Source organism: Chlorocebus sabaeus, chromosome X (assembly GCF_047675955.1).
Source record: "Chlorocebus sabaeus isolate Y175 chromosome X, mChlSab1.0.hap1, whole genome shotgun sequence".
Taxonomy (NCBI): Eukaryota; Metazoa; Chordata; class Mammalia; order Primates; family Cercopithecidae; genus Chlorocebus; species Chlorocebus sabaeus.
The window spans coordinates 37,896,272-37,918,664 of NC_132933.1; the positions used below are offsets into that span (position 1 = coordinate 37,896,272).

The 22,393-nt window shown below is 37.3% G+C and overlaps 1 protein-coding gene across 4 annotated transcripts in view; it reads right to left on the reverse strand.

Annotated features, from left to right (window-relative positions):
- PLS3 (plastin 3) overlaps positions 1-22,393 on the reverse strand; it is an 87,293-nt gene that overhangs the window by 21,965 nt on the left and 42,935 nt on the right. For 3 of the 4 annotated variants that reach the window (XM_008019540.3, XM_037989071.2, XM_008019541.3), the window contains exons 2-4: positions 19,903-19,986; positions 17,022-17,102; positions 5,205-5,368 (exon numbers count right to left, since the gene is read on the reverse strand). In XM_008019540.3, the coding sequence (XP_008017731.3) occupies positions 5,205-5,368; positions 17,022-17,094 (237 nt within the window). In that variant the 5' untranslated portion in view covers positions 17,095-17,102; positions 19,903-19,986. The remainder of the gene's footprint in view (positions 1-5,204; positions 5,369-17,021; positions 17,103-19,902; positions 19,987-22,393) is intronic. The other variant, XM_008019542.3, reaches the window with a different exon arrangement.

Genomic DNA, 22,393 nt, shown 5'->3' on the forward strand with positions numbered 1-22,393 from the left:
CAGTTTTCAAATTATTAAAATATTTTTATTTACAATGTGATGTTTTAGTTCAACTGTACGTTAACTGTGATGCATTTTGATCCCATAGCTCTCCTTTTGATAACAATGCACCTGCTCTGTGAAAAGACAATAGTCACTAGTCTACTTCTTTCTGTACTCTACTTCATTTAGTGAAACATTGTCTAATAAGTTAAAATCTGAAAGGTGTGCATTTCTTCATGCCTAACATACCAAAGTCCCTGCAATGACCAAAGTGTTACAGCTTCAGAATGAGATATGTAAAGTTATTTTTCCTATTACAAGTGCTTCTGCTTCAAGGATCATTTACTTCTAAAACTTAGGTTGTTTCAATTATCATGATTTCAGCTAAAAAATAAATCCAAATTTGTTTATGTCACAGAAAAAAGGATTAATTCGTATTTAAAAAAGAGAACGTCTGGGAATTCGAATTAATAACTAGAACTAGCAAAGTAGGCTGGGCACGGTGGCTCACATCTGTAATCCCAGCACTTTGGGAGGCCGAGGTGGGTGGATCACTTGAGGCCAGGAGGAGTTCAAGACCAGCCTGGCCAACTTGATGAAACCCCATCTCTACTAAAAATACAAAAATTAGGTGGGCCTGGTGGTGCATGCCTGTAACCCCAGCTACTCAGGAGGCTGACGCATAGAATCACTTGAACCCGAGAGGCAGAGGTTGCAGTGAGCCAAGATGGTGCCACTGTACTTCAGCCTGGGCAAGAGAGCAAGACTCTGTCTCAAAAGAAAAAAATAAAAGGAAAATAAATTTAAAAAATATATACATATATATAGAATGTCTCTGCTATATATCCTAATGCAATTACTTATGTAGCTCTAGTAAAACTCCTTCTTATGCTTGGCAATGAAATGCAAAGTTGGTCTTGCAAAAGTTACATGACCTTCATTTTCTAAATTGTTTCAAATAAATTATTCCAGCTAAGCTTGAACTTTTAGTTTCATAGTATTTTCTTCTATTCCTTGGATTTTAAAGAAGTAAAAATGGGCTGGGTGCAGTGGCTCATGCCTGTAATCCCAGCACTTTGGGAGGCTGAGGTGGGCGGATGACTTGAGGTCGGGAGTTTGAGACCAGCCTGACCAACATGGAGAAACCCCCATCTCTACTAAAAACACAAAATTAGCTGATCGTGGTGGCACATGCCTGTAATCCCAGCTACTCTGGAGGCTGATGCAGAAGAATCCCTTGAACCCAGGAGGCAGAGGTTGCAGTGAGCTGAGATCACGTCATTATACTCTAGCCTGGGCAACAAGAGTGAAACTCCATCTCAAAAAAAAAAAAAAAAAAAAAAAAAAAAGTAAAAATGATAAGAAAGAACTGAGATTTGTATGTCTGTGACATTGATTCACTACAAAAGAATTTGCATTTTACTTTCTACTTTCGTAAAGAAATCGCTTAAGTGGATGATAAAACTATTTGAGTACAAGCTTTGGCTTAACAAGAAATCTCTGAAATCAGAGATAGCACAAGGCTGACTACTGTGCTGGAGTCTTCTCAATGAATCTTTTCAAAGCTGCCCGTTGTGATACTAATGAGCTCACTGTTTTGTGCTGTTTTCTCTCCACAAGGAAAGACTTGCTTTATCATCTGTGAGCTAACTCCTGCTGTACTTTTTTCAGGAAGCAATATCCACTCTTGATCTATACATCCTTTTCAGTGTCCTTTATGGAATATACATGTTTTTTATTCCTTTTATTAAGTTTCACCGCCTTTCTCTCAAAGACGCTCAGCAACTGGCTAACTTCTTTTGACCCCAGAGTCAGCTCAACACAGGACAAGTGGCCAAACCAAAACAATCCAGAGGCATATGACTTAAGAAAGAAAGATTTCAGAAAGAATTGCAAAAAAAGAATTGACTGGCTTCCAGTGTTTGGGGCTTATTTCCAAAATGTTTCCAAAGAGGCAGGTTTGAATTTTTCCATTATTTTGGAATGTCTTGTGGACCTAAACTTAGTAATATTTGAAAAACATAACTTCTTAAAAAAAAAAAAAAGGAATAACTACCCCAACAACTAACACATACAGCATTTACTATATGTCCAAGACTGTTCTGGGCAGCTTACTTCTCTGCTGAAAGTGCCATACTAGTTTAACAATCAAAGAAAAAAGTCCTATTATCTTGTAAGCATAAAAATCCAGTATTTTTGGTTTTGAAGTGCTAAGAATTTTAAAAAGCAGGGTATTAAATTTAATTTTCACCTTTAAAGTTTACATACATATAATTTTGGGACTGTTTTTTGCCATACACATGCACACACGCGCGCACACACACGCACACACACTTCTCTGAAATTAACATAAACTGTTTTTGTTTGTAGTTTGGTTTGCAATTAACATCCCTTAAGCAACAATTCAAAGAAAAAGCAAAAACCTAACAGCAAGAACATGTTTATTTCTATTTCCTTATGCTAATATCTGACAGGAATAACATGATTTCTATTTCTTGGATAACTAAGCTCCACCCATATTTTGTTTGACAATTTGTAAGATGTTTCATTGATGACAAAGCAGATGGGTGCGGACAGACATTTGGTTAATATAGTCATAGTAGTAGCATCTGAAACTTCAGGCAGGTTACTTTACTGTCCTTGATATTTCAAATTTCTTGAATAGCGGGGAGGTAGTGGAAAAAGCCACTAGTCCTCTGTGTAATATTGGGCAAAAAGGAACAATCACTTCCTTTTTCAGAAATCCAAGTTTGCTTGTTTCTTTTCATTTGAAAAATGTAGGAATGTAAATACAATGATTCCTTCCAATTCTAAAATGTATATTCTAACCTAAAATGTCCTCACGAATGTTGTTTTCTTAAAGCCCTGGTGTTGCCAAAATTATTGTGCATGTTCTTTGCTTTCAAAGAATATACCAAGGCAATCACACGTCCTCCCTTAAAAGCCACAAATAGCTGTGTAGAAACTACATTTCAAAATCTACAAATTAACAATTTTCCCAAGATCATTTTCAAAGACATTTTCACAATTTTGTCCTTAATAATAATGACACACTGCAAATCCTATTGATTTTGGTCTGTTCTTTCTAATATATTAAAAAATTCTGAGCAATAAATTTTATCAAAAACAGCCAATCATAGTTAACTGCTGCTCTGAGCTACTTTAAATTCACAATTAACCATGCAGTTAAAAGGGTAGCAAGTGATACATCAGAAAACATGCAAGTGCTCAAACTGCAAATAAACTGCAACTTACTATTGAACACAGAATTCAAAACAAAAGGCTTTGGCCATAACTGGAGACAAAAAAATGGTGGGAGAAAATCAGTATTTCAAAAGAAAATGCAGGAACTATATCATTATAATTATGACACAAGTCTGCTTCTTTTTGTTTTTTTTTCTTTTGAGACGGAGTCTCGCTCTGTTACCAGGCTGGAGTGCAGTGATCTCGGCTCACTGCAACCTCCAACTTCCTGGTTCAAGCGATTCTCCTGACCCAGCCTCCCAAGTAGCTGGAATTACAGGCACGCACCACCACACCCAGCTAATTTTTGTATTTTTAGTAGAGACCAGGTTTCACCATGTTGGCCAGCATGGTCTCCATCTTCTGACCTCGTGAGCCGCCCGTCTTGGCCTCCCAAAGTGCTGGGATTACAGGCATGAGCCACCGTGCCCGGCCGACAAGTGTGCATTTTAAAAACAATCACAAAACGCTGTCAGCTGAGTAGGCATCATTACTTGGTCAATTTGCTTCTTGAACTACTACAGTGTCCTAAAGGTGTTAATTCTAATTGAAAAAACATTTCAAAATTTCACTTGCTATGGTTAGCCACAGTTACTGATAGGAGTATGTTATTGTTTCAGTTGCCTTGGGGAAAAATAAACCATGACAAAGGAGGATAGGAGTGCTAGGATATTTGTGATAAATATTAGGCACTGATAACTAGTTTGTGATATACTGAAAGGAATTCCTAGTAAGATCTAGTCAAACTCAGCCTTAAATTAATAATAAATACACCAGTAAAATCTTAAGGGTATCCTTAATTGAGGGAAGAAGTAACAGCTATTCTTTTATTTTTTTAATTAATTAATTAATTAATTAATTTAGAGACAGGGTCTTGCTCTGTCACCCAGACTGGAGGGCAGTGGTGCTATCATAGCTCACTGCAGCCTCAAACTACTGGGCTAAAGCAATCCTCCTGCCTCAGTCTCCTGAGTAGCTAGGACTATAGGCTCGAGCTACTATGCTGGGCTAATTTTAAAAACGTTTTTGTACAGATGGGGTCTCCCTAAGTTGCCCAAGCTGACAAAGTCTCCCTAACTTGCCCAAGTTGATCTTGAATGCCTGGCCTCAAGAGACCTCCTGCCTCAGCCTACCAAAGTGCTGGAGTTACAGGTGTGAGCCACCACACCCAGTCAGCTATTTTTAACATGTATCTCAAATACATTGTCAATAAATACAGATTGAAAATGGCATAAGTCTAAAAAATCTAGTCCTCACTTGCTAGCAGCCAATAGTGGTAGGCATTGAAGAACCATGTGCCAAGTATACGTTTTCCAGGCACTGAGTAGAGAACACCAAACTAAGTTCTGGGAGTGGAGTGGGGAGTGAAAGAATTAAAAACTCAGCCCCTAACCTTGAAGAATATTTGATGAAACTAGAGAAGAAAACAAAAATTTTAAATGCCTCTTCCAATGGACTAAAAAGATATGCTTCAAACTTTTAATTATCAAAATTATCATCCTAGAGAAAATGGTTCAGTTAAACACCCCTACCACAAGAGTGGAAAACAACTTTTTAATAAGAAAGTTCAGCTCAGGAAGCTTCCAAGACTGTGAGTCAGGGTGTATCATTAAAATTTTGGAGCACACTGTTCACCATGGGAGAGACAATACTTCAAAGATGTCACTTATCACCTTGATAACGGCCCTTTACTGATGCCATGAAAGGAGACTGTTCACATTATACAACTTATCACCTTAACACTTTACCATGTTATATCTTTGTTCCTGCAGTGCTCTTTTTCTCGATTCATTTGTTAAGATATTCTAGCAGCTAAAAGAAGTAAATTTAGTGGGCAGGATGACAGAAATGTTATTAGTTATAACAGTACTAATATGATATATTTAGGAACTTAACATAATAGTACTTAATACTATAACATCCCACTAGATGAAGGAATATCTATTACTTCTAATAATCGGGAATTTTCACATACTTACGTAAACAAATTCGTCAAAACTTATTTTCCCATCTTTATTCCTGTCACCATCCAGCATGAGTTTCTGAATAATTTCTCTCACTTTATATCCTGGTAATGGCATATTAGCTTCCTTGAAGAGCTCATGAAGTTCATAGTCACAAATGAATCCATTGCTGTTGAGATCTTTGTAAAAAAGGAGAGCAAGCAAAAAAGGAAAAAATTGAGAGACATAATTTATTAAGAGTATTTCCCTTCATTTGAGGCTCAGTTCATAAGCTCACTTAAATAAAATATTTTCTTATTGTGGGGAACATAAGATTGTTTGAAAGGGAAATGGACATTTTAGTGGAAAAAGCAAGGTTTTTATATCATGTATCCTGTGATTTAAGCAATGTGTATGTAGATTTACTTAAAAAGAACATCCCTAAGTTCAAGAAAGCATAGTTGGTTAATATAATTATTATTAACTTGGAGCTAATAGGATTTAAAAAAAAGAACTAATAGATCGTAAACCTACAAAACACTTCCACAGTGTAGAACAATTTCTACTGTAACTATAGGAATTTTGTGTTTCTTATTCTTCCATTGCTCTAAAAGAACTTTTAGGAACTTAATGCTGATTCTGTTTCAAAGCACATCTGAAATTAAGCAATCAAGTTCAGTGCCAATTATTTTGAATTAATGTAAATAAACATTAATTCAAGACAAATACAGAGTTCATAAAAATAAATGCACTACTGACGAAATCAGATGTTTAACATGACTACAAATAACCTTTTAATTTTTGTACTACTGAAGTTTCTCAGAGTATATCTTGAAGTGCTGATTAAATGAATGATGTTTATTCTGAAACTTTTAAAAATAGAAAAAAAACCTGATCAATGACCAAAAGTTAATTTATTGAGAAAAAGGCTAATGTCCTGAGGGTTGTAACCACTTAAGTATATATTTTTCTGTGAATACAGTTTGATGTTCACAAGTAATTTCAAATATCTTTTGTTCAATAATGACTTATTCCTTAGGTCCCGCTGATTTTCATATGTAAATTTAATTATAATAGAAGGAAACAACCTGAATAGAGAAATGACTCAAGATGACCTTAGCGCGTTTAAGAAAATGTATCATGGCCGGGCACAGTGGCTCACGCCTGTAATCCCAGCACTTTGGGAGGCAGAGATGGGTGGATCACTTGAGGTCAGGAGTTCGAGACCAGCCTGGCCAACATGGTGAAATCCCCTCTCTACTAAAAATACAAAAAATTAGCCAGGCATAGTGGCGGGTGCCTGTAATTTCAGCTAATCGGGAGGCTGAGGCAGGAGAATCGCTTGAACCTGGGAGGTGGAGGTTGCAGTGAGCCAAGATAGCGCGAGTGCACTCCAGCCTGGGCAACAAAGTGAGACTCCATCTCAAAAAAATATTAAAATAAAAAATAAAAAAATAAAGCAGGCTGGGCACGGTGACTCACGCCTGTAATCCCAGGCTTTGGGAGGCGGAGGCAGGCAGATCACTTGAGCTCAGGAGTTCGAGACCAGCCTGGCCCACATGGCAAAACCCCATCTTTACTAAAAATACAAAAATTAGCTGGGTATGGTGGCAGGCGCTTATAGTCCCTCCTACTCGGGAGGCTGTGGCAGGAGAATCGCCTGAACCTGGATTGCGTCAACGTACTGCAGCCTGGGTGACAGAGCAAGACTCTGTGTCAAAAAAAAAAAAAAGGGTAGGGAGTTAGACTGCGGCTATTTTGCCCCCAGGAGACATTTTTGATTCCCCTAACTGGAGAAGGGAGTTGGGCTGGGAGAGGAAGCACCTGGCATACAGTGGAAAGAGGCTGGGGATGCTTCTAAATATCTTACAATGGATATGACCCCTCCCTGGTATGTACAACACAAGAATTATGCAGCTCAAAATGTCAGTTGTGCTGAAGTTGAGTAACCCTGGGTTATAGAGATATTGGGGGGCAGGGATGGTTGTGGTGCTACTACTTAGACAGAATGGGTAAGGAAGGCCACTTCAATGAGGTTATATTTGAATGAAGACTTCTATGAGGTAAGGGAAGCAAATCATGTGGCTATCTGGGGCAAGAGATTTCGGGAAGAGGAAATAGCAAATGCAAAGTCAGTGATGCTGCAGTGTGTCTGGTGTGTTTCGGGAAAAGTAAAGATCCAAAAGTAAAGATCCAATATGACTTGGGTAGAGTGAACAAGGGGGAAAATGAGATACAAGGTCAGGGAGCTAGCTGATCATGCAAGTTCTGCTAGGCCAATGTATTCCATGGAATATACTGAAATTTCTTTCTAAGTGTGATCTATGTGTAATTCACATTATCCAATTTTTGGTCAATTACTAAAATTGCAATTTGCAAGAATGCTCTGGGGGATTAAAAATTAAATTAAATTAAATTAAAATATTAAGCATACTGTATGGAACCATCTTGCCAGTATTTTGAATGCTGATGAAATTCTGTTTAGTTTTAATGCAGTCTATTTTAAGTATTAAAGTTTCTTAAACATTGATTACTACATTTTAAATCTATGAATTAAAACATCTGTACTTTTATTTTTACTTTTATATTTCTTTGAGACAGGGTCTCTGTTGCCCAAGCTGGAGTGGCACGAGCATGGCTCACTGCAGCCTCAACCTCCTGGGCTCAAGCAATCCTCCTGCCTCAGCTCCCCGGCATGGCTGGGACCAAAGGTGGGCACAATTATGCCTGGTTAATTAAAATATCTGTACTTTTAAAACATCAATAACAAATCACTCAATACTTAGTGTGAAAATCACTTAGATTTCCTTCGAGGTAAAGCACTTAATTTCCCTAGGGCGTATATTCACTTTCTTTGCTTTGGATTTATAAAAGGTCATACATCAAACTCTTTATTTCTACATGTAAAGTGTTTCTATGTAGAAATCAATCCATCAATAATGTCTGCAGTTGCTAAAAAGAACAAAGTAATCCCCATGGCACTGTGGTAAAATTTTAGTGGCTCTTGTTTTATGAATGTCTTGGGTTTAAATACACCTGCTCCCATTCATATATCAACTTGTTTTTCCTATTTCGTTTCTAAAATTACAGTGGAGCTCAGTACTAGAGAGTAAGTGTGGCATAGTGAAAGAAACACAGCATGCATGCTTAAAGAGACACACAGTGGGAATAATGTGACACAGTGTCTTATCTCAACTTGGCTATTAATTTGCACAAGTTACTCTTCAGGCCTTAGTTTTCTCATCTGTAAAAGGCGGGCTTTGGACCACATATCTCTAAAGTTCCTTTTTGGTTCTATCACACTGATTATAAATCAGAATACACAAGACTTCATAACTCTCCCCCCACACAAACACTTTCAAAATCTGGAGATAGAATAGTAATGCGTATTAAATACAGATAGAGTGATAACATTCTGATCACTACTATACCTTATTACCTAAGTATAACATTCTACCGTTTTTATGATATCTTTGGAGGAAGAGATCGCTTATTCCTTTTAACTATCAAAATGTTGTCCACTTTAGTGGGTTCTTTTTTTCTTTTAAGCTATTTTATTTCTTTATTTTGAGACTAAGTCTCACTCTGTCACCCAGGTTGGAGTGCAGTGGCATGATCTTGGCTCACTACAACCTCCGCCTTCTGAGTTCAAGCGATTCTCCTGCCTCAGTCTCCTGAGTAGCTGGGTTACAGGCATGTGCCACCATGCCTGGCCAACTTCTGTATTTTTAGTAGAGATGGGGTTTCATCATGTTGGCCAGGCTGGTCTTGAACTCCTGGCCTCAAGTGATCCTCCCACCTTGGCCTCCTAAAGTGGTAGGATTATAGGCATGAGTCACCAAGCCCAACCAATTTTTTTATTTAAAAAAGTATCTTTAGAGACAGGGTCTCATTCTGTTGCCCAGGCTGGAGTACAGTGGCACAATCATAGCTCACTGCAGCCTTGAAATCCTGGGCTCAAGCAATCCTCCCACCTCAGCCTCGAGTAGCTGAGACTACAGGCTTTCACCACTATGCCCAGCTAACTTTTTGTTTTTTGTATTTTTTGTAGAGATAGGGTCTCACTATATTGACCAGGCTAATCTCAAACTCCTGGCCTCAAATGATCCTCCCACCTTGGCCTCCCAAAGTGTTGGGATTACAGGTATGAACCACTGTGCTTTGACTCTAGTTTAGACTGGAGTATATAACAGGTATATAACAGATATTGTTCTTTTTGTATTCTCAGTGTTATAATAGAAGTGGAAGGTAGAGATGTTTTAAATTCAATGTGGGAGAACTACAGTGGATTCAAAGCTATATGAAACTGACTAAGGCCCAGAAAGTCTATCCGGGTGTCTATTTGTATTAGGTTAGAATACAGGTCTGGTGGCTGGGACTGGTGGCTCATGCCTGTAATCCCAGTGCTTTGGGAGGCCGAAGCAGGAGGATCAGTTGAACCCAGGATTTCGAGGCTGCAGTGAGCTATGATGGCATCATTGCACTTTAGCCTGGGCACAAGTGAGACACTGTCTCAAAAGCAAAAACAAAAAACTCCAGAAGTTTGGGTCACAGGGAGAATTACTATTTGCATGAATCCTTCCTGAAATAACCTCTCTTGAGCATTAATTAGAAGACAGTTCACTGAAGTGATTAAAAGATGCCAGGAAGTAGCCACCCTAAAACATAACTAACATAAAATAACCACATTTGGAAATTTCATTTTGAAGTAAGGGTAGTAGTAACAGATGCTTTTAGAAAGGGACAGGAAAATTTTAAAGGAAATTGGAGGAATAAGAATTTGTTATTACATGACAAACTTCCTTATTAGGCTGCAAATCTCCCGATAAAGATTCTTTTAAATCTTTGTATCTCCCACTCCAATATGTAGCACAATCTTTTGTATATAATAAGCAATGGAAAAAAAATTATTTTTGTAGAATCACTGATTCTCAGGAATTGACCAAAGAAAGAATGCTCTAATCCTAGATGAGCATTTTTAAAACAAAACTAAACAACAATGACAAAAATACAGAAATAGCACTCAAAGACTGAATGGCAATTCATCGAGAAACCAAAACTTGACAGAAATATCCCTTAAATAACATTCAATCTCATTCCCTTTGTTCTAATCCTGTCCCTACCCAGCAGCCTTCAGATCTGTAATTTGGCTTTCTAAGTGAGCACACCCATCAAGGAGGGCCCAAGTGGACAACCAGTGATAGCTCTCTGGTCAGGATCTCTTTTGTTCCAAATGTAGAAACCTGCTTTGGCTTTAATGAGAAAGGAGATGCACACTTGTTTAAGTATGAGTCACCCTCCAGAACAAACTGAGTACCTACCCTGGGGTAGACACCCCCTGGGCCAGATGCCAAAGATACAGAAATGAATCAAATGGAACCCCTGGGTCTTACTTGAAACTGTGGCTACAAAGTCCTTGTAAAAATTTTGAGTCACGTTGAATACATATCCTTACTCTTTCCTGGGATGAGAAGAATGTGTGTTCTCTTCTAAAAATTTTACCTATTCTGCCATTTTCCCATATTTTAGCCCCCAGTGTCAGTCCCACTTACACTACCTCCCATTATCAAAGACATTTTAGTGTTAGTACGAGTCAATTTTATCAAGCCTTTCTTAGAGCTCTTAAATCATATATTTTGAAGAAAACAATTTCAATTTAAATAAGAAGGCAGAGGGAGCCTAAAAAGGCAGCTAGCAATTAATTTTACAAAACCTCCCAGCTGGTAAAGCACTTGAGAGACAAAATAGCATGCAATTATTCTTAAAGAGTTTTATGCTAATTTTATTTCCAACCCTCAGTCAAAAAACCAAAAACATCCTTAAACAATATCAAAGATCTAATGTGGTTTGGAAGGCCAGAAAAAAGGTAGCACAATGGGATTTTAGAAAGCTTCCATCTCATGAGGTGCTCACAACTTTTAGTCTACTTCTAAGACTAACTTGTTGCAATTTTAAAAAATAAACATATGCTGATAACTATTCAATCTAATTTTCTACATCGGAGAAAAGTAGTTTCGTTTTACAAACTGGCTAAATGATAAGTCTTTGAGTCATGTTTTCCTCATGCGTAAAATAAAATAACTGAGGTACCTGAATGATTCCCAAATAGTCCAAAATGAATTTTGGATACCTTTTTGTTATGCAAAAGCTAAATGAGAATAAGAATAATGTGGCAAGGTTTTTCAAAAAGACAATTTAATTTTTTTAAAATCACAAGACTATGTCCTTATTTGTGGTTAAAATGTCCACTTTAAAAACAAAGCATTGGAATTATAATGTTGCTGTTCAGTATGTTTGATGGTGAACTTCTCCTATTCTGAGTTTTGACATAAACATGAGAATTTAATAGTAAACTGACCCAAAATACACATACCTAGATTGAAAGTCGTTTTAACAACTAGATATTAAAATCATAACCACCAGGCATGATGGCAGTCCTTTATTTTCTCATTCATGCTGCCAATATTCTGCAACTCCTTTTTGGCTCACTTGCCATTTTCTCATTAACTATACATTGGTATGGAGTGGGAAAGGCTCTGTGTTTTGAAGACTCTCCTGTTCCAGCATCATAGTTTCCAACCAGCTGATAAAGTAGACATAAATTACCATACTGCCTCTATTATGCAGAGCAGTTTCAATGCCAGCACGTCTCAACCTTTTGGTTTAGAAAATATGGTCAGTATGGGTGGACATTAAGGAGAAGCTGGATAAAGGAAACTCTACCTTATCACTGGACACAATTCTGGCAGAAAGTAAAGGGTTAAATTTGAGTAAATTGACAAAGTGTTATTTTTTTAAAAGAAGAAAATTATGATACTTAAAAAAATCACTAAGCAGCACCCAATACTGCACCAGACAGGCCCATTTTTCATATTGACCACTGAATTCATCAGAAAAAAAACCAACTGTTACAAGGAGTGTTTTCTCTCTCTCTCTCTCTCTGATGACACATGGAGGTTCACATCTGCATTTTGTTTTAAAGGAAACCTCATTATTCTCTTTTACCAAGTATTATTTTAAATACCATTTAACTCCCCCACCGCCCTCCCCTAAGTAAACCTTAAAGTAAATAAACTTATTACACAGCCATGTTCCTGCAGAAGTTTGAATCACACCAAGAATGCATATCCTTAAAAGGAAATGTTTTCCCTCCCCTTGCATCCTGTTATTTAAGCTATTTTAAGTACTTGTCTGGAGAAAGCTAAGCCAGAATCCAAGTGGTTTTGATTTTAGCTGCTGTTTTACACTGCCCATGTCCAGGTGGTACGTGCTGCAATCTATCACTTCAAAAGCGTCTTTTGGGGTGCTATTTTGTCTTATAAATTTGACAGTAATAAAGACTGGGATTTTCTTTGACGCTCAGGTTGTGTGTGTGTGTGTGTGTGTGTGTGTGTGTGTGTGTGTTGCTTTAAACATCCTTGAATCTGTCTAAATCTGGTGTCTTTCTTTATGAAGAGGTTACATATTGTGTGCCCTAATCTGCAACACACATGCGACCTCTCTATTAGCCCACTCAGGACAGTGCTCATTAGGACTTAAAGAAGAAAGCCTATCAAGTGCAGATGCATATCCTTTTGGAAAAGTTGGGTTTAAAAGTTCAATTTGGTTTGACCAACATATTCTACAAATTTTCTGCACTAAAGAAATGACAAAAGGAATCTATTTAAAATCTAACAATAATGGGTTTACATACATACACACACAATCCTGAATGCCCATGAAAACTCACAAAATACTGATTTAAAAGACTCGGTCAAAAGACTTGGGCAGAAGAATTTAAACTATATTCCATCCTAAGATCTAAGCAGTAAAATCAAGCTTTCATTAGGCATTAAAACCTTAGAAAAGGCAGCTGCTAAACATCTCCAGATGCTTAAACATGGGGTTTGCCTCTCACAGCTTATACCTTTTGAGGTAGCTCACTGCAGCAAATATAAGAGGCAGTTTAATGAGTTCCAGCTAAGGGTAGACTGGAGGTTGCTGCATTAGAGTTCACTGTACTAGTGGATTTCCAAAGATGGAGGTCAAGTACAGCAGAAGGCTGGACAAGTTTAGAGGGTGAGACCAGCTAATCAAAAATGTTTATCAGTCCTTTTCTGACTCAAAATTTCCAGCAGTTTGGCCATCATTTTTCCCCTGCTGCAACTCTCGTTTTAAAAATACATCTGTGTTCTCACACACACGTGTGCTCTTGCTTTTACCCATGCACCCACACATGTGTACTCCTCACTAGCTTCCACACCTTGGAAACATGGTTTTCCGACTATCCCAAGACCTCCACTTCTAATAATCCATATATAATTAACCAGATGGCACAATGAAAGAGCACTGATTAGTTTCATTTTTTTTAGATGGGCTATAGTTTTGTTTTTGTTTTAAGGCATAATTAAACAAATATGCACTGGTGTAGTTTTATTGAATACTAAAAGTAAATTAAACTAAAGCACTTTTTTTTTGTGGCATCATCCTGATGTTTTTTTTTGTTTTTTTTTTTTCTTTGAGACGGAGTCTTGCTCTGTCACCCAGGCTGGAGTGCAGTGGCACAATCTCAGCTCACTGCAAGCTCTGCCTCCCAGGTTCACGCCATTCTCCTGCCTCAGCCTCCCGAGTAGCTAGGACTACAGGCGCCCGCCACCATGCCCGGTTCATTTTTTGGTATTTTTAGTAGAGACGGAGTTTCACCATGTTAGCCAGGATGGTCTCGATCTCCTGACCTCGTGATCCGCCCGCCTTGGCCTCCCAAAGTGCTGGGATTACAGGAGTGCCCGGCCGAGTGTTTTTTATATACTAGAGAATATCAAGTAATTTGAAACAACTCAACTTCCTGGGATGAGAGGAGTCTGGTATAGCTACAACCACCACAACCAATTTTTTTCTTGCTTAGTTTGGTGGGAAACCTCAAAGGAATATACCCATACTATTCCTAGTCATTTAAGAAATCCCATTATTCTTTTATTTCAAAAGTGCTGAATTCATGTTTAAAAAACGTCAGTAGTGAGTGCTCAGGAGGGAAAAAAGGCAAGGCAAGGTAAGTGTTTGCAGTACTAAAGCAACTCTGCAAAGATTTACATTACATGAATTTTTCTTTATGACAAGTAATCATCCAAAATGACCACTAGCTTCCACAGCAAGATTAAAGGCTTAGAATGTAAAAGACAGTTTCTAGATGGTAAAATATTAATACCTAAGTGTTTTGAAAGATGTTATTTATTCCTCTTTAGAAAAAGTTATGTATTCCAGCATTTAAATTAAAATGGAAACATCATGAAGTACAAAAATTGATAACTAACGTTTCTGCTACTGGGAAGCACGGGAAACAATTGTTGAGAAAATTAAAATAATTATATGAGCTTGCAGATTAAAACTAAGCAGGTGCAGAAAGTGAGTGAAAAGAGAACTTTAAATTCTAATACTCAATTTATTGCTAGTAAAGAGAGTTTCAAAGCACTATTAATTGATTGAACAAAACCTATGATTAGCAGTAATTACAGAGATTTTCTCCACACACTATGATTTTGCTGAATTTCTAAGGAGATAATCAAGGCTATTATTGTTAATAGATGGGGAAAATCATCTAATGATTTCCATATTTTGTCGCAATCGAACTGAGACAAAGTAGTCTTTCCTATTCTCTGCCAACCCACCCCCACAAAAAGGAAAAACTGTCCTTCACAGGATAATAAGTTATAGAGCTTGTTTTTAAAATAAAGTGTCCCTGAATTAGGAAAAAAATTTCTGTAACACCTTTGACAGTTGCCTGAGGGTTCTGTAACTAACAACAACTTAAAACTACAAAGTTTTTTTAAAAAAAATCGAAAGACTGCTGGGTCCTTAAATGAGTTTCTAAAAGATGGAGTACACACAAGCATTATTATGCTGAAAAATACATATACATTTTATATGCTACAATTTAATGGCAAAAACCTTTCATAATAAATTCCACTGTAATGAAAATCTCCACAACAAAGGCCCTCTGAATGTATAGTTAATAATGACAAAAATCCCAGTACATCAAAAGGCTACATGTATATAGTTCCTTGGGTTTCAATCAGTGAAATATTTACTGAGAACCTAACGTGTGTGCAACACTATGCTAGATACTGAGTGGACACTACAAAGGAATAATATTCACAACAGGCAGGAATTCTGGATTCCAGAATTCTTTACAGCATATATAGTAATAAGAGCCTGAGTATGTTAGGAACATATGCCTGGCAGGGGCGTTGGCAAACTGTACGCCTATCTTAAACTCTACTTAAACAATAGCTCCACAATGACCTTTTCTTGCAGTCAAACTTCTCATTGATTCCTTACTTAATACAATTTAACTGCTTCCACTATGAAGATGATTGGTCAATCCTCTTTATGTCATTAAGCTTTTAAGGGACAATGAAGTTCTTTTACTTGTAAAATGTATTCCAAGTCTCATCAGGTAAATAATATCTGAATTATCTTTAATTTTTAAGGAATATTGCACATAATTATTTCCAAGATGCTGCATGTGAGGACAAGACCTGTATTCAGCTTTTACTTGAGGAGATGAGTACTTAATAGGGCATGGTGTCTACTCCGAAATTCTATTAATAAAGAACAAATTAAGCTGCTGCTAATGTTGAAAGATGAGTATAAATTTTAAAAAAGGTTCAACAAATGCACTCCTAAAACAATTATAAGACTATTTTGACAGAATGAGAGACATTAAAAAAAAAAAAACTCTTGCAGCCAAGAATTCACTTGCTGTTATATATTAAACTATGTAGCATTTTTCTTACAGTAAGTGGTATCCATGGCAAGTTAATTAACTGCTATTTTTATACACACACACACACACACACAGAGAGACACACGCAATCATGTTAGATTCAGGACTATTCAGTTTTTTCTAGTTAAAATTTTGATGGGATTATGAATGGTCACTCTGGCTGGGGTCACTATTCTTCCCAAGGTACACTGCTACTACTGAATGATTTCATAGAAAATGTTGATCATAAATATATGGGAACAGAAGTGTATATTTCCTCATTTTTCACTAATGGGATTTTCAACACAGGTCTAATGGCAAATTCTGATTTATATAACAAATCATTATATGAGCTAATTCTGTACCCTTTAGTCAAGGAGATACCAAATAATAATAATCTACCTCTCTAAGCACATGCTGATTCATGTATTTACATAAGTAGTCTGTTCTTACCCTGTTTTCTCATTACTGTCTATAGACTTGACCTGAGCACTAAAATTTGGAATGTAAATATTCCATATTTATATTCCATAGCTGCTCAATTGTAAGGCATGTTATATGATGATAAAGGATAAATCAAATGGCACGCTATGCTTTCTCATCTTATACTGAAGCTATAATTTAACATGGTGAGGTAGAACGATCTGCATTATCCAAAGGCGCAGAAAACCCATTAAAAAGGCAATAATGCCAAACTAATTAGGGAAGGGTAAAACATCTAATGTTTTCGAGGGTCACATATCCCTTTGAGAATATGGTGAATGTTTCAAACCTCTTCAGAAAGATACGAGATACAAAATATAATAACTAAAATTTGGCATGAAAATTTCAGGAACCATACATAACAGTCACCAGTTAGGGATTGGAACTGTGGTCTAAAAAATTTGACCATATTAAATACTATATAAAATTGGAAATAATATCAGCTACCACTCTTGACCAAATAAATAAATAAAACAATTTTAAGTATAGCTTCCAAAACTTTATCTCATCTATTTTAACTATGTTGCTGTAATGTTTTTGATTAACCATTCACGTGACATTTTTAGAGAAATAACTTTGGGACCAAATAAATATTGCTTCCCTATAGTTTTACTACAAAAAATACTCACCAACTTTTGCAAAGGCCTCTTTGAGTTCATCAAGTTCATCTTTGGAAATCTGAGTGGTAGCCATCTCATCCATTTAAAGATCTAAAGAAAAACCGAAAAGGTTTCAGACTTAAAATAATTGTGATAAATATAAGCACTCTTGCTAAGTTCTCATCTTAGGGATAATTTAAACAGAATTTCAAACTACTAAAACAATCTGAATAGGTTACCATGTCCCTATGTACAGCTTTAATAAAGAAAACAAATAAGTGAGAAGTCATCACTTACCAAAATTTATTGAGAAAAAATATTTCTGAATTTTCCTTCTAAGGACAAAATCTTAAATTACATTCAGAAAGTTTAAGGAAGGGCCAAAGTACCCAGCAGTGACAGGAAAAAGCTACATAATAGAAATTCTTGGTTATACGAGCCAAAGCTAAAGGTCAAAATTATGTGACCAATGATTCACGGAAAATACCATTTTCCTATTAAGCCACTTTAGAATCATTCACTGTGAAAACACTGATTTTCAAAGAGCACACTGACACCTATCAATCACTCTCATTAAAGGAGAAATAAAGAGGAAACAAAGCAAATTATAGTTGGTTTTGATATAAAAATGCACATGTGTGCTAATATACACATTCTTATGCATGTAAATTATTATATTATCTGAGTATACACTCTTTCCAATTTGGCCTTATTGATCTATTTAACTAATAGAACAAAGGTTGGCAAACTACATATGGCCTGTGGGCCAAAACTGGATCACCAGTTGTTTTTGTATGACCTCAAGCTGGATATGGTTATGAAAGGAAATTTTTTGCAGTCAATTTTGATGATGGGGCACATTAACTTTGAACCCAATTAAGTGAAATGTTATCCCAGAAAAAAAAGAATTCTGTTCTTCTCATCAGAATTGTATTACCAAAAAATTATACTCAATTATTATATTTTGAATTTTGTCAATAAAAACTTTTAGAAATAATATATTATATCCTTGATATTAATATCATAATATTCTTGATTTTACCTCTTGGCATACAATATTTACGATCTGAACCTATATGGAAAAACCTTGCTGATTCTGGCAATAAAGAGAGGAGTTCTGTATCACAGTAGATAATTTCCAAATACAAACCTATTATAACAATAATTTTGGACAAAGAAAAATGAAAATGATTACATGTTGCTTTCTCCTTTTTTGCTTTGGGTTTTTTCTCTCTTCTGATTTATTTTTTTGGTAGACTTTATTTTTCTTTATTTCTTTTTCTTTTTTGTAAAGACAGGGTCTTGCCACCTTGCCCAAGCTGGTGTCTAGGTCCTAAGCTCAAGGGATCCTCCCACCTCGGTCTCCCAAAATGCTGGGATTACAGGTGAGAGCCACCGTGCCCGGCCAATAGACGTTATTATTAGAGTAGTTTTAGTTTCACAGCAAAATCAAGCAGAAGTTACAGAGAGTTCCCATATACAGCCACATGTTGCTTAAAGACAGAGATGTGTCGTGAGAAATGCATTGTTAGGTGATTTTGCCATTGTGCAAGCATCACAGAGTGCACTTACACAAACCTAGATGGTATAGCTTACTACACACATAGGCTATACGGTATGGCCTATTGCTCTTAGGCTACAAATGGCACAGCAGGTTACTGTAGTAAACACTCTAGGCAATTGTAACACAATGGTATCCGTATATCTAAACATAGAAAACATACAGTAAGAATATAGTATAATCTTATGGGACTACTATCAGATATTTGATCAGTCATTGACCAAAACATCCTGTACCTGAGTGGTACATTTGTTACAACTGATGAACTTACATCATTACCACCCTAAGACTCTGGTGAATATTAGGGTTCACTCTTAGTGTTGTACAATCTGTGGGTTTGGACAAATGTATAATGACATATATCCACCATTACAGTATTATATAGAGTAGTTCCACTGCCCTAAAGATGTTGCCTTTCCAAAAAAAGTAAACTATGGGTTAAATTTCACAAACTATACAAAATACATTTTGAGATCTTATATTTAGCCCTTTTAGACATTTTGTTAAAAGGCAACAAATTACTCACCAACTCAAGTTTTGGCCAAGAAGTGTAATGCTCGGTATAAAGAGGTAGGGGCTGGAAGTGGCAGGGAGGGATTCATAAGAGAGCTGGGCCACATCTATCTTTTTCACAGAATTGTTGCTATTTCTAGAATTTATCACAACCCCTGGCACATAGTAAGGCACTCAATAAAACAGAACTTTAATAAAATTAATCCCTTCAACAACTATACACCAAGTACTATTAATACATTATACAAATTCATTTGCATATTAATATCCTGAACCCTCACAATAGTCCCAGGAGCTACATATTCTAATCTCCTTTTTTTCTTATTAGAAGACCTGGACTCTCAGGACTGGAATTCACACTCAGGTTTCTCACATCCTGGAGAAGTTTTAAAATGACCATATGATGCTATTAGCTAAGTTTTTACCATAATGTAACAGACACATGTAGTGACTGGTGTTTTAAAAATTAAATAAAACCATCAGCCGGGCGCAGTGGCTCACGCCTGTAATCCCAGCACTTTGGGAGGTGGAGGCAGGTGGGTTGCTTGAGGTCAGGAGTTCGCGACCAGTCTGACCAACACGGTGAAACCCTGTCTCTACTGAAAATACAAAAAGTAGCCGGATGCCTGTAATCCCAGCTACTTGGGAGGCGGAGTGAGGCAGGAGAATTGCTTGAACCTGGGAGATAGAGGTTGCAGTGAGCCAAGATTGCACCACTGCACTCCAGCCTGGGTGATAGAGTGAGACTGTTTCAAATAAAATAAAATAATATAAAATAAATAACACTAGACTCTTAAAAAAGATATAAAACAAAACTCGCCTATTCATTTTTCTTACCTATGATATCAAGATGCCACTAAAGATGGATAACTTCTCAGTAGACAGGTTGGATGAAAATACCTTTCAGAGTAATCACAGGATCTATGAGGAAAAGCAAGTTCGTAAGTTAGTAATGAAGTTAGGCTTTGTGGTTTTTGTTGTTGTTGTTGTTTGTTTGTTGAGACAGGGTCTTACTCTGTCGCCCAGACTGGAGTGCAGTGGTGCGATCACGGTTCACTGCCACCTTGACTTCCCAGGCTCCTCCCTCTCAGGTGATCCTCCCTCCTCAGCTTCCCAAGTAGCTCAGACTATAGGCGTGGGCCACCATGCCTGGCTAATTTTTGTATTTTTTGTAGAGATGGGGTTTCACCATTTTGCCCAGGCTGATCTTGAATTCCTGGCTTCAAGCAATCCACCCACCTCAGCCTCCCAAAGTGCTGGTATTACAAGTATGAGCCACCACGCTCAGACCTGAAGTTAGGCATTTTAAAGATCAAGAATAAAAAGAACTGCAATCCCAGCACTGCGGGAGGATTGCTTGAGGTCAAGAGTTCGAGACCAACTTGGGAAACACAGTGAGACCTTATCTCCAAAAAAAATTTTTTTAAAAAAATTCATAAGTTAAATGCAAACGAATAGTAGTAACTCTAAAAATATTCTGTTTCACTAATATGTTCAACACTCCCCATTACAAAAATACGACATAGGATTTATTCCAATTTTCTTCACACCTTTCAAACAATCATGCTTTCAATAAAAAATTATTACACATCTTCATGAATTATACCATGGAGAATAACGGCACAGAAAGTTTAAAAGTAAGACCATCTCAGAAATCTAAAACACGTGGCCTCTCTCCTGTACCTCTAAAGGTCCTTTTCAGTTTGGGCAGATTGTGAGCCAGTAATAATTTAAAGTATGTGGGTAAAAAACAACTAAAAGAAACCCATACAACTGAGCTTATTCTCACACTACCATATCACTTCTATGCAAAAGAAAATTAGGGCTGGGTGCATTGACTCATGTCTGTAATCCCAGCACTTTTGGAGGCCAAGGCGGGCAGATCACTTGAGCCCAGGAGTTCGAGACCAGCCTGGCCAATATGGTGAAACCCCGTCTCTACCAAAAATACAAAAATTATCCAGGAGTGGTGGTGCGTGCCTGTGATCTCAGCTACTCTGGAGGTTGAGGTGGGAGAATCACTTGAGCCTGAGAGGTCGAGGCTGCAGTGAGCCATCAGTGCATCACTGCAAAAAAAAAAAAAAAAAAAAAAAGAAAAAAGAAAAAAAGAAAAAGAAATTAGATAAGATGGTTCTGGACATAAACCACTCCTGCCCCCCGCCCCGCTTATCCCTGCTGACCAGTTGGGCTCTGATTAAATCCTGTAGACATCTCTTTCTTCCCAACATGCCCTCCCTCCATTTCTCAAACAATTTTACCAATATTTTAGGCATCTGTGATATGCCTAGTTCTTGCCCTCAAGGAATTTACAATCTGCTGAAGCAAGCATGAATAATTACAATATGACACAGAGTGAATTAGTGACTGCAATAAAAGGGAAAAATATCCTTTTTTTTTAGAAGAAAAAAGTCTCTAGAGACTTTAAGGATCATTAATTTCTTCTCAGAGTGGCCAGAAACGCAGTTCTTTTCTTCTTCCTATAAAATTAGCAAGTGCTGGCTCATGCCTGTAATCCCAGCAATTTGGGAGGTGGAGGCAGCAGATTGCTTGAGCTCAGGAGTTCAAGATCAGCCTGGGCAACATGGTGAAACTTGGCCTCTACCAAAAATACAAAAAGTTAACTGGGCATCGTGGGTGGTGGCGCATGCCTCTAGTCTCAGCTACTTGGGAGACTGAGGTGGGAGGACCGATTGAGCCCTGGAGGTAGAGGCTGCACTGAGCTATGAGCACGTCACTGCACCCCAGGATGGATGACAGAGCAAGACCTTGTCTCAATAAAAAAAGTAAAAAATAAAAATGAATTAAGAAATGCTTAGATCTCATAGAAATGATTTTAGGGCACCAGTTTACTCCAAAAATTAATCCAGTGCATTATAAATATATATATATTTAAAAATTTTCAAGTTTCTTCTTACTTTTTCTTTTTTTTTTTTTTTTGAGATGGAATCTCGCTCTGTCACCCAGGCTGGAGTGCAGTGGCCGGATCTCAGCTCACTGCAAGCTCCACCTCCCGGGTTCACGCCATTCTCCTGCCTCAGCCTCCCGAGTAGCTGGGACTACAGGTGCCCGCCACCTCACCCAGCTAGTTTTTTTTTTTTTTTTTTGTATTTTTTAGTAGAGACAGAGTTTCACTGTGTTAGCCAGGATGGTCTCGATCTCCTGACCTCGTGATCCGCCCGTCTCGGCCTCCCAAAGTGCTGGGATTACAAGCCTGAGCCACCGCGCCCAGACCTAAGTTTCTTATTTCTAATTGCCTTTAAAAAAGCCTAAAGTGACTTTGCACATACAACTCAGATTTTCCATCTATTGGAGACATTAAAGAGACACA